The sequence below is a fragment of the Echinops telfairi genome, unplaced genomic scaffold, assembly GCF_000313985.2.
Source record: "Echinops telfairi isolate 266 unplaced genomic scaffold, ASM31398v2 ScPeMD7_3533;HRSCAF=4204_0, whole genome shotgun sequence".
In the NCBI taxonomy this organism is placed as follows: domain Eukaryota; kingdom Metazoa; phylum Chordata; class Mammalia; order Afrosoricida; family Tenrecidae; genus Echinops; species Echinops telfairi.
In genome coordinates this window covers 66,173,289-66,188,776 of record NW_022107431.1, presented here as the reverse complement: position 1 = coordinate 66,188,776, position 15,488 = coordinate 66,173,289, and the positions used below count along the sequence as shown (strand labels likewise).

At 41.6% G+C, this 15,488-nt stretch overlaps 1 protein-coding gene and 1 pseudogene across 1 annotated transcript; both read right to left on the bottom strand.

The window, feature by feature from the left end:
• Window positions 1–483: 483 nt before the first annotated feature.
• LOC101660906 (trace amine-associated receptor 6-like) lies at window positions 484–1,542 on the bottom strand. Its single transcript, XM_004710939.1, has one exon. The coding sequence runs from the start codon at window positions 1,540–1,542 to the stop codon at window positions 484–486; it is 1,059 nt and encodes a 352-aa protein (XP_004710996.1).
• An 11,243-nt stretch (window positions 1,543–12,785) lies between these two features.
• Window positions 12,786–13,843, bottom strand: LOC101661218 (annotated as a pseudogene).
• Between the last annotated feature and the right edge of the window lie 1,645 nt (window positions 13,844–15,488).

The window sequence follows — 15,488 nt, the reverse complement described above, 5'->3', positions numbered from 1 at the left end:
TAAAAATGATCCAGAGAAGTCCTAGCAGTTCCAGAAGGAACAAGACACAAGAAACAAGCTGCAGAGAAATGAGGGTAAGGTCAGTCCAATCTAGAGAAAGACATTTGAGTTTGAAACGCTAAGAGGAAATATGAAACCAGGACCTTTTGAAAGTGACAGAAGGTGTAGGCACAAAAAGGAGGCTCAGAAGAAGGAAACAATACCTGAGGCCGGAGAGAGGCTAATTGTGAGGAAAGTAGGTAGGAGAACCTGTAAATGCTGTTTAGGAAAAGAGGTCAAAACCTGTTTACACCACTTAGTGAACACTATTGCAGAAAATAATTTATGATGCTCACTACCAAATAACTGAAAGTATAAAACATTTACTATTGTGAATAAGTAAGGTAATATTTATTTCCTTCCATTAATTTAAAAGATACTATTCATGAGTTATAGTTTATGTCCACAATTCAGGTACAAATATCTAATTTCTCATATTTAGGCTTATTTGGAAAATAAATTGATGGTGGAAGAACTGTCTTTTAATACTTTACCTGTTAAAATGAGTTTTATCGCTCTCCTAAACCAAGGGTAAAATGCAGCATATATCAAAGGATTTAGAGCAGAGTTATAATAACCAAACCAGAGTAATATTTCATAGACAAAAGAGGGGGTCATAATACCCAAATAAGAATCAAAAAATGAATCAGTAATATACGGTAGCCATGAAATAAAAAATGCTACCACAGTGACCCCCAGGGTCTTAGCTGCTTTTCTCTCTCTCTTGGCCACTCTGGCTTTGTAAGTTTCAGATGAGGACTCTGAATTGCTAACAGTGGCTTCAACCTTTTGAGCCTGTTTTCTAGCCACAAGAAAAATCTTACTGTAAAGAGTGATCATAACAAGGGTAGGTGTGAAAAATAACAGAAAATCTATCAAAACCCAGTCTTGATTTAAAACAAGTTGACAACGACCTATGCAGTAGAGGTCACAGGCTAATTCTTCTAACCCATCATCGTGGGCTCCTGTGTAGAACAGGGCACCAATGTACACAATAGGCAGCATCCAGGAGATGCTGATGCACATTCCTGATACAGACACGGTGAACTTGGTAGGATAGACCAGAGGGTCAGTAACAGCGATGTACCTGTCGATGGAGATGAAGCACAAGTGGAAAATAGAAGAGTAGCAAAATGCCCCATCACAGCATGTGTGGAAAGTACAAAAGCTGTCCCCAAAGTACCAGCAGCTCTCCACAGACCTGATCATGCTGAAGGGCATCACACTCACACCCACTAAAAAGTCAGCACAGGCCAGGGAGGCAATGAGGAAATTGGTTGGAGAATGTAGCTGCTTGAAATGCAGGACTGAAATGATCACCAGCAGGTTTCCAAACACTGCGAGCACAGCCCCAAAGCCAAAGACCACGTACAGAAGCACGCGGGGTCCTGGTGAGTAGGGAGACTTGACACAGGATCCGTTCACGTTCTCAAAGCAGAGCTCCAAGGAGGGAGGCGGGGACTCACTGCTGCTGCTGATGGTGTTGCTTACCCGGAGAGACATGCTGTCCTTGTTGATCACGGAAAAACTGCAAGAAAGAAGATCCCATAAGATGAATTTTCATCCTCAAATCACTATAAATATTTGTCACACTTTCATTTTTTAACTTTGGATCATATAGAGAAATCAAGAGTTCCATAAGTGTGTGATAAACTTTGCTATAAGTAATGATAATCACTTTTATTCTTTTTCTTCAAGGAGACCTGGTTCCCACTGTAGAAAGTCCTTGGATGCTAATTAGAGGTCTACAGTCTGAGCTAGCAGCTCTGCTGAATCCCAGAAAGACAGCTTTGGAAACTCAACTGGCTAGTTCTGTTCTCAACTGGAATTTTGCTGTGACTCAGATTTGACTCCAATACAGTCGGTTTTATGCTGCAGATGGAGAAAAATGGAAAGCTAAGAAGAATTTACTCTGAACAAAATCTGTCATAAATTTAGTATTAAAAAAAAATTCTTGCTTTCCAATTTATCAAGCCCTTTTTGTGAACTGGTCTTGATCCCTATGATATTGGTCTTTGAAAAGTTATTCAGATGTAAAGGGCTTTGTTATTGTCTGTTACCTTTTAATACCCATTCCCCACTGCCCCTCACCCCCCACCCCATGGGAGGTTGTTAATAACCCAAGCTCCCAGGACACACAACAAAACCCATGTCAAAAACACCCTTGTGCAAAGTGAAAATAGTGATGAAAATTTATATTTAATAATCTCAGACCAAGTATAATATTGATATCCTTAAGAACGGTATTTTTTAAATGAAGGACCAGTATCAAACTTCAATAAACAAATCTTTATAAATAAAACACAGTAATACATATAATGGATAATAAATCCAAAATTAAGTCTCTACTGAGAATGATAGTTTGCTTTAATATGGCAAAGCCACGGGACCAGATGACTGAGAAAGTGAAAATCAATCAGATAACGTGTCTGCTGCCCAAGGACAGATGATGCCGTAGACCAAGAAAAATATTCCTCCTAATTACTGATTCTCTCTCTTTCTCTCTCTCTCTTTCTCTCTCTCACTTTTTTTTTTTTGAAATATCAAAAGCAACATTTAGGGCCAAATTTTTTTATGCTTTTGATAAACAATAAAATATTAAAATCAGTTGCTGATTCAAACTTGTGGGAACCTAGTTTAATTTCCCTAATAAATCTCCATAATGGTTGGCTTTGTCTCAAAGTTCCCTGTTGTCATTGTAATGAAAACTCAAACCTAGTTTAGAGGCAGAGTGCTATGGAGGAACACTCTGTGTCAGAATACTTAAAGGAAGATGGGAGGGGGAGACTTATCTGATGTCTGCCTTTTGGCAATCAGGGGGTATTGGATTCTCCTTCTGCTTTGTGTAAGCAGGGAGGTCAGCTGTGATCCCTAGACCACTTACTCAGGTTTCCAGCTAATACATGGGAGAGATGTAAAAATGTAAGAACCCAAGGGCTGAAACTGACTCCTGCATAGTGTGAGAAGAACAAGAAGTTCAAGCTGCACTGAAACATTAGCCAAAAATAACAGTTAAACTGCTCCAGAAATTAAAAGAAAACCAATCAAATAATTTCAACAAGACAATGAAGCACTGGAGGCACTCACTAGTCTGTGACAGCAAATTTGGAGGACATCTACTTGGTCAATGCACTGAAAGAGATTCCTACTTCTACCCATTCCCAATAGGGTGACCCATCACAATGCTCAAACTGGAGAACAGTATCACTCATACCACATGCCAGGAAAATTTTGTTGAAGATCATCCAAAAATGGTTGCAGCTCTACATGGACAGGAAGCTGCCAGAGGTTCAGGATGGATTCAGAAGAGGATGGTGGCACAAGAAACACCATTGCTGATGTCAAGTGGATCTTGGCTGCAAGCAGAGACTAGGAGAAAGATGATTGCTTGTGTTGTATTGAATATGCAAGGCCATCCAACTGTGTGGAGCATAACAAACCTTGGATAACCTGGAGAAGATGGGAGTTTCAGAACACTTCACGGTGCTCATGAGGAATTCGTAAATGGATCAAGAGGCAGTTGTGCAAACAGAACAAGGGCAGACTGCATGGTTTAATGTCCGGGGCCATTCGGCTCAATCTTCACTATATTTTGTCAGAGCTTGCAGTACCTTTCCATTCCCGCCTACGTGACATAGTTTTGTGATTATGTTATCTCCCCTCTGAATAGCCTGTCCTTGGGACAGCTGAGTTTAACCTTCAAGTCTGCCTAGAAACAGATGAGGGGTATTCCACACATAGTGTGACATTCTTGAGATAAGCACCTGCATCCTGTCTCCTCCTTTCTGACCCTTATAAGCTGAAACCTTTTACTCAATAAAGGAGACTTGATCAGAATACTGTCTTGTCTCCATTTCTCATGTCTCTTGTTCCCCTCAATTCTCACTCCCTCCTCCAGGGTCTGCGTTGACGCTCCTGCGAGTCGGGACAGTTTAAAACCAGGAAAGGTGCGTGTATTCTGAGCAAATCACCAGAAAAAGGAGATTATAAGAAGAAGAGTGTGGCATCAGGATTAGAGGAAGGCTAATTAACAACCGTTGATATGCAAATGACAAGGCATTTCTACCATGTCCTATAGGGCTGCTAGTAGTCAGAATGACTTTTACAAAGGCAGTGAACTTTTAATTTCTGATTTGACAGTGAGAAATACCATAGGATGAACTCACAGGACAGGATGTGCATGGGAAGGAATCAGCCAGGAGATAATTTCAGATCTAAATAATGAAGGATGAAAGGAAGTGTTGCGTTAAGAATAGGGAAAGCTTCAAAATGGTGCCCAGGCTTTTCCCTCATGCCACTCATTTCAGAGTGTTGTTGTCCATGGGTGTGGTCAAGTCAGGTCCCACTCTCAGTAACTCTTCACAACAGAAGGAGACACTGCCAGGTCCTGCAGCGCATCCAAACCTGTGTTGTGTTTCAGCTCCTTGTAGCCACTGTGTCAGTTCACCTCCTTCACAGTCTTCCTCTTCTTCACTAACCTACGTTCACAAGCACGGTGTCCAGACGTCCTTTTCCAGGGACGGATCTCTCATTCTGGACTCCCCCTGTGAAGGGTCACCCTCTGCAAATGGACTCCTCAGAGGAGGTGAGCATCCTTGAGCAGCTATGTGGTCGATTCTCTCCAAAGGTAAGAGATTAGAGCGGGAACCCCAATCCGTACGAGGAAGGTAGGATTCTCAGTTGACAGGGATGACACTTTTTCTACAAAGAAAGCAGAGTTGAAATAATAGGATAAGATGACCTGCAGAATTTGGTCTCTATACACTTGTATTTTCTTGCCTTTTTCAGTAAATGATGGCATACACTGTTTCTACTTTTGTGAGTGACTTATATTGCACAACAAAAGGTCTTCAGCTTCTTCCATATTATGATAAGTATCAAGACTTCATGTCTTCTACTGGCTGAGTAGTGTTTATTTGTATATGTGAGCCACATGTTTCATATCCATTCATCGGCAGAAGATCATTTAGGTCAGTGGTTCTCAACCTTCCTAATGACGTGACCCTTTAATACAGTTCCTCATGTTGTGGTGAACCCCAATCATTGGAAACATGTGTTTTCCGATTGTTTTAGGTGACCCCTGTGAAAGGGTCATTCAACCCCCAAAGGGGTCGCAACCCACAGGCTGAGAACCACTGATTTAGGTTGTTTCTCCCTTTGGCATTCGGGGTTCTTTGAGCACGCAACCTTTGGGTGCTGCAATGGTGAGCATGCCTCTGAGCCTTTGCTTTCAATGTTTGAGGATTTAAGCCGGAGAAGTACTTCTAAATCATATTAGAGTTTTATTTTCACGTTCTCGGGCCAATTTTTTCCCCTTTATTTTCTTAATTTCAGGGTTTTTTTTCTATTAAACGTCACAATCTTTGAATGGAGTGTCATGAACTTATATGGGTCTTCTATCATAATTCCACCACTGAAAAATTGTAAAAGCTATAGCTACTTCCAATTTTGAACATCTGACATAAAGCAAGATGCTTAACAATATTGTGTCCAAAAATTTTATGTCTAGTCACCATTTCTTAAATAATTCATTCTTTTCCATCACTTGAAGAGCCTTGTTATTTTGACCATCAACAGTGTACTGGGTAGTTTGGGTAGTTTGCAGAAAACTTTGGAATTACAAATAAAAAGACCATGCCTGCCAGGTAGCATCACAAAATTAATTCTAAGGGACAACCATTGTTGGAGAAATGACCTTCTCCATTCATGGTTTTGCCAACAATAAGAAATACAATTCCTGTGATGAGTTCAAAATGACTGGTAAAAGTTGTACAGAAGACTCCTAGAAGTTAAAAAAATAAGAAACTCCAAATCCCAAGGCTGACACTCCTACCTGGAGCAGCCAAGGCACAGAGAGGAAGAGAGGAACATAAGGCCAGCCACACCATGAGTTAAGACATACTCTCACTGACCCACAGTGCTGCAGAGGAAAGTACTGGAGACACATTTTGGGAATTGTGTCTGGTCTGAACCCACCTCCAGAGAAATACAAATGGAGCACAGCAAAGCAACAAGGATAGCAAAGCAATGAAGTCCCCAAGGAATCCCCAAAATAGACTTCGGCCTCTGAGGGCAGTGCTTGGCACCTCATCAGACTCCATTGGAAAGCATGCATAAAGGTAACCAGACAGGCCTGGAACAATTTATAGACTCCCCTTTTTTAATTCTTTTTTCCCCCCATGTCGATCTATATAAGATAGGCAAGATAAAGAATCCTAGGGAGAAAACAATGGGATTGATGGTGCTGGGGGCCAGGGGAGGTGGGAGAAAGGGAAGGGGAGTCAACAAACCCAGGGACAAGGGAACAACAAGAGATCTAAAATTGATGTCAAGGAGGGTATAGAATGCTGGATCAAGTGCAATGTAACGAAAGTAGTTACTGAGATCCGAATGAAGGTCAAATATGATAGTGGGACAGGAAGAAAGTAAAAGGAAGCAGAGAGCGAACTAGGAGTCAAAAGACATTTATAGAGGCTTGTATATATGTAAATATATTAATATATAACAGTAGAGATATAGGTCTATGTACAAATATTTATATTTCAAGTATCAAGGTAGCAGATGGGTATTGGGCCTCTACTAAGTCCTCCCTCAATGCACGAGCACTTTGATCTAATAACCTGGCATTCAGTGATGCTCCCTTTCCTGACACTATTGCTGAAGTAAAAATGGGTGCATAAGCAAATGCAGTGAAGAAAGCTGATGGTGCCTGGCTATTAAAACAATAGAGTCTGTGCATTCCAGGAGCGGGCAGGGAGCGCACGACGTGACGTGCGTGGGGCCCTCTCTCTCCTCCACCACTGCAGCCTCCTTCTGCCACTCCTGGATCTACTTGTGTGCTCCATTGGTGAAGACCTGGCACCTCTTTTGCGAAGCGGCAGCTGAGGAGACTTCGGTGCTTGCCATGGCCAATGAAAAACTCAAGGAGCCAAGACTGAGAACAACGATCACATTAATTTGAAGGTGGCGGGGGAGGATGATTTGGTGGGCAGTTTAAGATTAAGAGGCATACACCCCTTAGTAAACTAATGAAAGCCTGTTGCGAATGACAGGGTTTGCCAATGAGAATACGATTTGATGGACAGCCAATCAATGAAACAGACACACCTGCACAGTTGGACATGGAGGATGACGATACAGTGGGTGTGTTCCAGCAGCAGACAGGAGGCGGGTTCTCTGAGGGAGCCTGCGCCTTTCTTCCAGCACTCTCAATTAGGAAACCACAGTTTGGTTCCACCACCTCCTGACAACTACAGTATCGTTTTCTCTTTCTTTCATCTCCCCTTCCCCATTCATTTATTGTACATAAAGTAACTGGTGCATGTGCACAAGCGCACTGCATTTTCCCCTTTGCTTACTTTGGGGTTTTCTGGTGTGTTGGTGTTTTTTTTTAACTAAATGACCAATGGTACATTTTGCTTTTGATGGACATCAAGTGGAGATGGGAGCAGGGAAATACTGACTCTGTGAAAACACCCCCTTCTCCATCAGTGGCATGCTCATGCAGCTCCTCTCTCTCTATCCCAGTAAGTTATTTTGCTCTCACTGTTTAAAAGCAAAAAAACAGCGACATAAAAAATGTTTTGCATACCTCGTTCAATTGGAGAATTTTAATGCTTTTCATTTATCATTGTAAAACCAAGGACAATTTTATAACTTTTTTGTACGTAGCTGTTACATGTAGGGCAAACTGCCTGTACGCAGGGGTAAATAACTCTCAAAGAAATGAAGCCTTGATAGTTTTCATGTCAAGCGTCTTGTTTTTTAAATAAACTTCTTGTTTAAAAATAAATAAATAAAAGATACAGAGTTTGGGGTCCAAAAGGCTTGAAGTTAGACAAGAGGCCATCTAGCAGGGAAGCAACAGAGCCTACATGGAAGAAGCACACCAGCCTGTGTGATCATGAGTTGTTGATGGGATCAGGTATCAGGCATCAGAAGACCCAAAGCAAAACTCATATCAATGCGAATGATGGGGGCCAGAATGGAGATCCCAAACCCATCTGTCGACAATTGAACATCCTTCACAGAAGGGTCACAAGGAAGCGATGAATCAGCGAGGGTGCAGTATAGCACCCAAAAAACATACAACATTCCTATAGTTCGTTAATGCTCCCCCCCCCCCCAACTATCATGACCCCAGTTCTGTCTTACAACCTTGACTAGATTGGAGCATGTATACTGGTACAGAAAAGATCTCTTGACATGTGAGATCCAGGACAGATAAGCCCCTCAGGAAAATAATGGGAGTAGTGATACCCTGAGGTAAGGGGGAAATGGGGGAAGAAAGAGGAGAAAGGAAGAACCAATGGCAATGATCAATGGATAATCCCCCATCACCATCTTATCCTGAGGGGGGCAAACAACAGAAACATGGGTGAAGGGAGACAGCGGACAGTGTAGGATATGAAAATAAAAATAATTTAGAATTTATCAAGGAGTCATGGGGGTGGGAAGTTGGGGGAGGGAGGGATAAAAAAGGAGCAGATACCAAGGGATGAAGTACAAAGAAAATGTTTGGAAAGAACGATGGCAACATATATACAAATGTGCTTGATACAATTGATGTATGCATTATTATAAGAGCTCCCAATAAAATGATTTAGAATAAAAGAAAGGGTCAGAAAAAACAAAAATGAGTTAGGAAACGCGTCAATATATATGGTAGATATGAAATAAAAAATGCTACCACTGTCACCCCCAGGGTTTTGGTTGCTTTTCTTTCTCTTGTGGCTACTCTGGCTTTGCAGGTTTCAGATGATGATTCTAATTTGCTAACAGCAGCTGTAATCTCTTGAGCCTGTTTTTAGCCACAAGAAATACCTTATCATAAAGATTTATCATTACAAGTGTAGGTATGAAGAATAACAGAAAATTTCTCAAAAATCCCAGTCTCTATACACAACTGCTGTATAACCCCTATACAGTTGAGGGCAGGAGCTCATTGCTCCAGACCATCATTCATCAAATCCTTTCCCAATGCTACATGTAGCCACGTACCAGGAGAATAAGCACTGGAGAAGGGCAGCTATAAAGGTGGCTGGAGAATTACTGGACACGTTTTCTATGGCATTAAATCCGGGAGGCACAAAAGGCTGCTGTGGTTCACTAGGTATAGAAATTAGGTGATCAGCAGTAATCGAGTTTTACCTCAGGTCCATCACAGAGTGGATCCAGAGTGTGACTGAAACCACCCTTTGCCCCAGTTCAGCACACAATAAAATAGACACACATAGCAACTGGTAAAACTCCAGCATGTTCTAGCTGACCCAGAAAGGGATAGCTATTGTTGGAGGAGAAGCCAAGTGGAAACCACGAGTACTGCCTCTCCTTACAAACGGAGTAAACCAAAAATTCTATAACTGCAACCGTTAAGGGCTTAAGAGATGCTGGAGGGGAGGTTTAATTTCTACCAGGTCTTCATAAACTTGTCTATTTTATCTATGAGGAAGGAAAATTGATCTAGAGAATTCCAGTGGATTACCATAATGTCATTCAGGCTGTGACCATGAGGAGGATCACAGATTTTAAGCGGTCCAGTCCTAGGTGTTTGTCCCGCTACCAAGAAAGACTTCAGGTGAGGTGCAAAGTTCAGAGCAGAGTCAGCGAAAAGGAAGATAGAAGCAGCGAGTTCATTGAATGAGGGAGACTTTAGAAAAGAAGACCAAGACCCTCAGCTAGTCTGAAAGGCCTGGCGAAATGGACAGTGTGGCCTTACATTCAACCGGTGGCAGACCTCCCCTCCTGGGCTGGCGTTCTGGCAGGTCTTCTGCTGTTGGCTGGTTTTCTGTCATACACCTCTTTTTTGAGGCACCCCAGCCCCCAACTTCATGCTGTGTTCCTGTCTCAGACCTCAAAATCAAGAGTCTATTCAGTCATGATGGGGGTTTCCTGAACATCCCTTTTTTCTTCCCACTCCTCACTCCCCACCCCCACCCCCATCATTTCATGATCCACAATCTGTCCCAGTCTCTTCCAGGGATAAGTCAATGTGTTTCCGTCTGCCCTTCACCTCTTTGTGTTGGAGGGTCTGTGCTGAAGCGTGGCTCCACCTCACTTTTGAGGTAAGCTTCCTGCAGTTCCTTTCCAATATCACCTCTTCTCCCCTTGCCCGCCTCTCACTAGCCAACAAGGTGGTGGTTTAAATTGCAGCTGCTGTTTCAGATGCGGCTACAAGAACAAAGCAGCACACCGAATGACACCTGGTATGCAGCTTGAAAAAAATCTTGCAAACATGTTTTTTCCTCTGTACAGCCATCCGTCGATATCCATGGAAGTGTGAAGGGGATTGGTTGCAAGAGTCCCTCAGATACCAAAATCCAGCATGTTCACATCCTTTATATGAAATAGGGTAGTGTTTACAGATGACCTATTCACATCCTCCCTTGGTGCTATAAATCATCCTAGATTTCTTGTAATCTCTACAATATAAATGCTATGCAAATAACACCTCATACCCCTCCCTAGCTTTGAGAGATCCTTTTGACCAATGTATTAGAACTTAAGTGTTGAGCACCCTGGTTTCCAAAAGGGTATGAATGGCAGTGACAGCTCCAAATGTATTTGCAGAGACCCACATAAATTGAGCCTCCAATAGATGCTCTCCAATCATTCAAGGGGGATCGACATCATCTTGGTTTCAGAGAGAATGCCTTGGACAATGTACTGACTGTCTACACCCCTTTCCAGCCAGCCCAGGGAGTGGCAGTCTCTCTCTTGGATGCTTCTTGAGGTGCATTCTTGATGGCAGTCACTATTCAGGGACAGTAGAAGGTATCTCATGGTCATGAATCCTGCCCCATCACTGTGGTCCCTACTTGGCCTTGTTCAGAAGACCCTGGACCAATCTTGCAAAGCCTTCTATCTAACAATGTATGTGTCCCAATTGTGGTCCTGTTATTGCTTCTATAGTCCCACCTGTAACTGCTGTATCGACCTGCCTTCAGTCATGCATTGTGCATTTCCTTTATCCACTGATTCCACTTTTAAATGGCATGTCAATGAAACCTAGATACTATTTCAACTTCCTGTTGGTGGTCTGGATGGTGTGTCTGTGCCTTTGAGTTGTGCTTGTCTCTTTTAAGACTTAATTAATGTTCTTGTTAAATTTTAGTTGAGATGTGGTCACTTTTGTACCCTAAAATGTCACTTAATTTCCCCCAAAATATTTTAGCTGCAGAACCTGCTGATCCTGAATGCAGAATGTACCTAACATTATTGATAACTATCTAGTTACAGTATGAATTATATCCTTCTATACACTCCAACTTATGTGCAACTCATTTTCCTTAGAATGTCTAAGAATTGCTAAATGGGTCAATTTTGATTACTTTACACTGTAACTACTTTTGATTCTTTGTCAACAAATATGCATAACACCACTTTAGCCAGGCATTCACTTTTTGATAACTACAACAGGAATCATCATGCCACCTCACCTTAACCAATGGGACTTTTCCATCAATGTTAACCCTACTTTGCCCACCTCAGTCGTGTCCTTGGTGATCAGTAATGATATCTGTTTTCTATTCATTTTTTTCCTTTGATTTTATATGAAAATGGTTTTGTACACTGAACACCTCTTGCTATTGACTCATTTTGTACATACAGCATAGGTTTTCAAGTTTTATCCATATTGTAATAAGTGTCAAGAGTTTATTTTTTCTACTGGTTGAATGTTGTATCATCGTACATCTGAACCACACTTGGTTTGTCCATTCATCTGCTGAGGACACTGAGGTTGCTTCTGCCTGTTGGCGACTGTAAACAGTGCGACAGTGGGCACAGAGCTCTATCAGACACTCTGCTTTCAAGGCTTTTGAGTAGATACCTAGGAGTGGAAACACTGGGACATATGTTTTGGGTTTTTTAAAATATTGAATGTCATACACTTATCTGCATTTTCTATGTGATTCCTCCAATAAAATTATAAAAGCAATCATTTTTTCTAATTCCTTAATATCTGAAATAAAGCAAAATGCTCAATAATACTTGGTCCCAAAGTTTCCCTATCTGATCGCCATTTCTTGAGTGAATTACTCTTTTCAACAGCTTTGAGTGCCTTGTTATTTTGATTACCCACAGTGCACAAACCTTGGGTAGTGTGTAGAAAACTTTGGAATCACAAATTAAAAGATACACTATTGTCCTTCACTATGGTGGGCAGGTAGCATCACAAAATTCATGCAGTGAGAAAATCATTGCAGGAATGACACCCTCAGTCCATGGTTATTGCCAACACTATGAACTATTATTACTGCACTCAGTCCAAAATGACAGATGAAAATGATACAGAGAAGCCCTAGCAGTTCCAGAAAAAACAAACCACAAGAAACAAGCTGCAGAGAAATGAAGTTAAAGTCAGTCCAATCTAGAGAAAGACATTGAGTTTGAGACGTTAAAAGGAAACATGAAACCAGGAACCTTTGAAAGTGACAGAAGGTGTAGGCACGAAAAGGAGGCTCAGAAGAAGGAAACAATACCTGAGAGCCGGAAAGAGGCAAATTGTGAGGAAACCATAAACACCGTCTAGGAAAAGAGGTAAAAACCCGTTTACACTATTTAGTAAACACCATTGTAGCAAATAATTTATGATGCTCACTACCAAATAACTGAAAGAATAAAGCATGTACTATTGTGAATAAATAAGTTATTTATCTGCTCCCATCAATGTAATACATACTGTTCATAGACTACAGTTTATGTCCGTAATTTATGTACAAATATCTCATTTCTCATATTTAGGCTTATTTGGAAAATAAATTGATGGTGGAAGAACTATCTTTTAATACTTTATCTGTTAAAATGAGTTTTATTGCCCTCCTAAACCAAGGGTAAAATGCAGCATATATCAAAGGATTTAGAGCAGAGTTATAATAAGCAAGCCAGACTAATATTTCATAGACAAAAGAGGGGGTCATAATACCCAAATAAACATCAAACAATGAATAAACAATATATGGTAGCCATGAAATAAAAAATGCTACCACAGTGACCCCCAAGGTCTTAGCTGCTTTTCTCTCTCTCTTGGCCACTCTGGCTTTGTAAGTTTCAGATGAGGATTCTGAATTGCTAACAGTGGCTTCAACCTTTTGAGCCTGTTTTCTAGCCACAAGAAAAATCTTACTGTAGAGAGTGATCATAACAAGGGTAGGTGTGAAAAATAACAGAAAATCTATCAAAACCCAGTCTTGATTTAAAACAAGTTGACAACGACCTATGAAGTAGAGTGCATAGCTAATTCCTCTAGCCCATCATCGTGGGCTCCTGTGTAGAACAGGGTACCACTGTACACAATGGGCAGGATCCAGGACATGCCGATGCACATTCCTGACACAGACACGGTGAACTTGGTCGGATAGACCAGAGGGTCAGTGACAGCGATGTACCTGTCGATGGAGATGAAGCACAAGTGGAAGAGAGAGGAGTAGCAAAACGCCACATCAAAGCAGCTGTGAAGGGTACAAAACTGGGCCCCAAAGTACCAGCAGCTCTCCACAGACCTGACCATGTTGAAGGGCATCATGCTCACACCCACTAAAAAGTCAGCACAGGCCAGGGAGACAATGAGGAAATTGGTTGGAGAATACAGCTGCTTGAAATGTAGGACTGAAATGATCACCAGCAGGTTTCCAAACACTGCGAGCATAGCCCCAAAGCCAAAGACCACGTACAGAAGCACGCGGGGTTCCGGTGAGTAGGGAGACTTGACACAGGATCCATTCATGTTCTCATAGCAGAGCTCCAAGCGGGGAGGCGGGGACTCACTGCTGCTGCAGCTGGTGTTGCTCACCCGGAGAGACATGCCGTCCTTCTTGTCAATCATGGAAAAACTGGGAGAAAGAAAATCCCATAAGGTGAATTTTCATCCTCAAATCACTAGAAATATCTGTCACACTTTCATTTTTAACTTCTGCTCCTATGGAACAATCAAGAGTTCCTTGAAAGTTTGATAAACTTTGCTATAAGCAATGCTAATCACTTTTATTCTTTTGCTTCAAGGAGACCTAGTTCCCACTGTAGAAATTCCTTGGATGCTAAATAGAGTTCTACAGTCTGAAGCTCACAGCTCTGCAGGATTCCAGAAAAATCTTCAGCCTTAGAAACACACTGGTGCAGTTCTGTGCTGCCCTGTGAGGTTGCTCTGAGTCAGAATGGACTCCTCTGTGGAGAGTTTTATTTGGTGCTTCAAATGTAAATGGGGGAAAATTGAAACCTAACAGAAAAAAATCTGTCACAAATTCAGTGTTTCTACATAAATATTCTTGCTTTCCAATTCATCAAACTCCTTTCGTTAGCTACTCTTGATCCCTATGATACTGGTCTGTGAAAAGTTAGTAAGATGTGATAGGCTTTGTTATTCTCTATTACCTTTTAATACCCGCTGCTCCACCCCCTCTTTTGCCCCATGCGAGGCAGTTCAGTTAATAACCAAGGCTCCCCAGACACAACAAGTCCCATGTCAAAAACACCCTTGTACAATTTACGTATAATAATCCCACATGATATATCATTTTGATGTCCCTAAGAACAATGTTTTTAAAATGAAAGGCCACTATCCTACATTAATAAATATGCATAGTAATAAATAAATCTTTATTTATAGTATGCAGGAATACATATAAAAGATAATGAACCCAAGATTAAGTCTGTACTGAGAATGGAAGTTTACTTTAACATGGCAAAGCCAGGGGCCAGATGATTGAGAACCAACGAGAGAACTTGGCTGTTGCCCAAGGACAGGTGATGCCACAGACCAAGGACAGTATTCTTCCTAATTACGGATTCTCTCTCTTGTTTTGTTGTTGTTATTTAAATATAGATTAATTCTGGTCAAATTTTCTTAGGCTTCTAGTAAAAAATAAAATATTTAAGTCAGACACTGGCTCTAACTCATGGTAACCTATTAATTTCCCCAGTAAATCTGCATAATGATGTGTTTCCTCTCAGAGTTCGCTGTTGTCATTGTAATGAACTTGGAGGGAGAGTGCTGTGGAGGAAAGGTGGGTGTCAGAACAGGTAAAGGAAGATGGGAGAGGGAGACATATCTGATGTCAGTCTTTTGGCAATCAGGAGGCAGTGGATTCTCCTTCTGCTTTGTGTTAGCCAGGGGAGGTCAGCTGTGGCCCCCATGCCGTTTACTCAGGTCTCCATCTACAATGGGAGGGGGATGTGAAAATATAAAACACAATGGCTAGAACTGACTCCTGTACAGAGTTGGAAGGAGAAGTTCAAGACGCACTGAAACCATAAGCACCCACGAGTCTTTGCCAGGAAATTTGAGGGTCAGCTCCTTGACCAACTGAAAGAGATTCCTGTTACCACCCACTCCAAGGAACGGTGACAAAACAGAATGGTCAACCCATAGAATATCACTCATTCCACGTGCCAGAAAAATCTTGCTGAAGATCATCCAACAATAATTGTGGCTCTACATAGAAAAGAGGCTG

Bases quoted from the DNA above. Each gene is read 5' to 3' on its own strand.
- LOC101660906 (XM_004710939.1), bottom strand. From the start codon at position 1,542: ATGTCTCTCCGGGTAAGCAACACCATCAGCAGCAGCAGTGAGTCCCCG.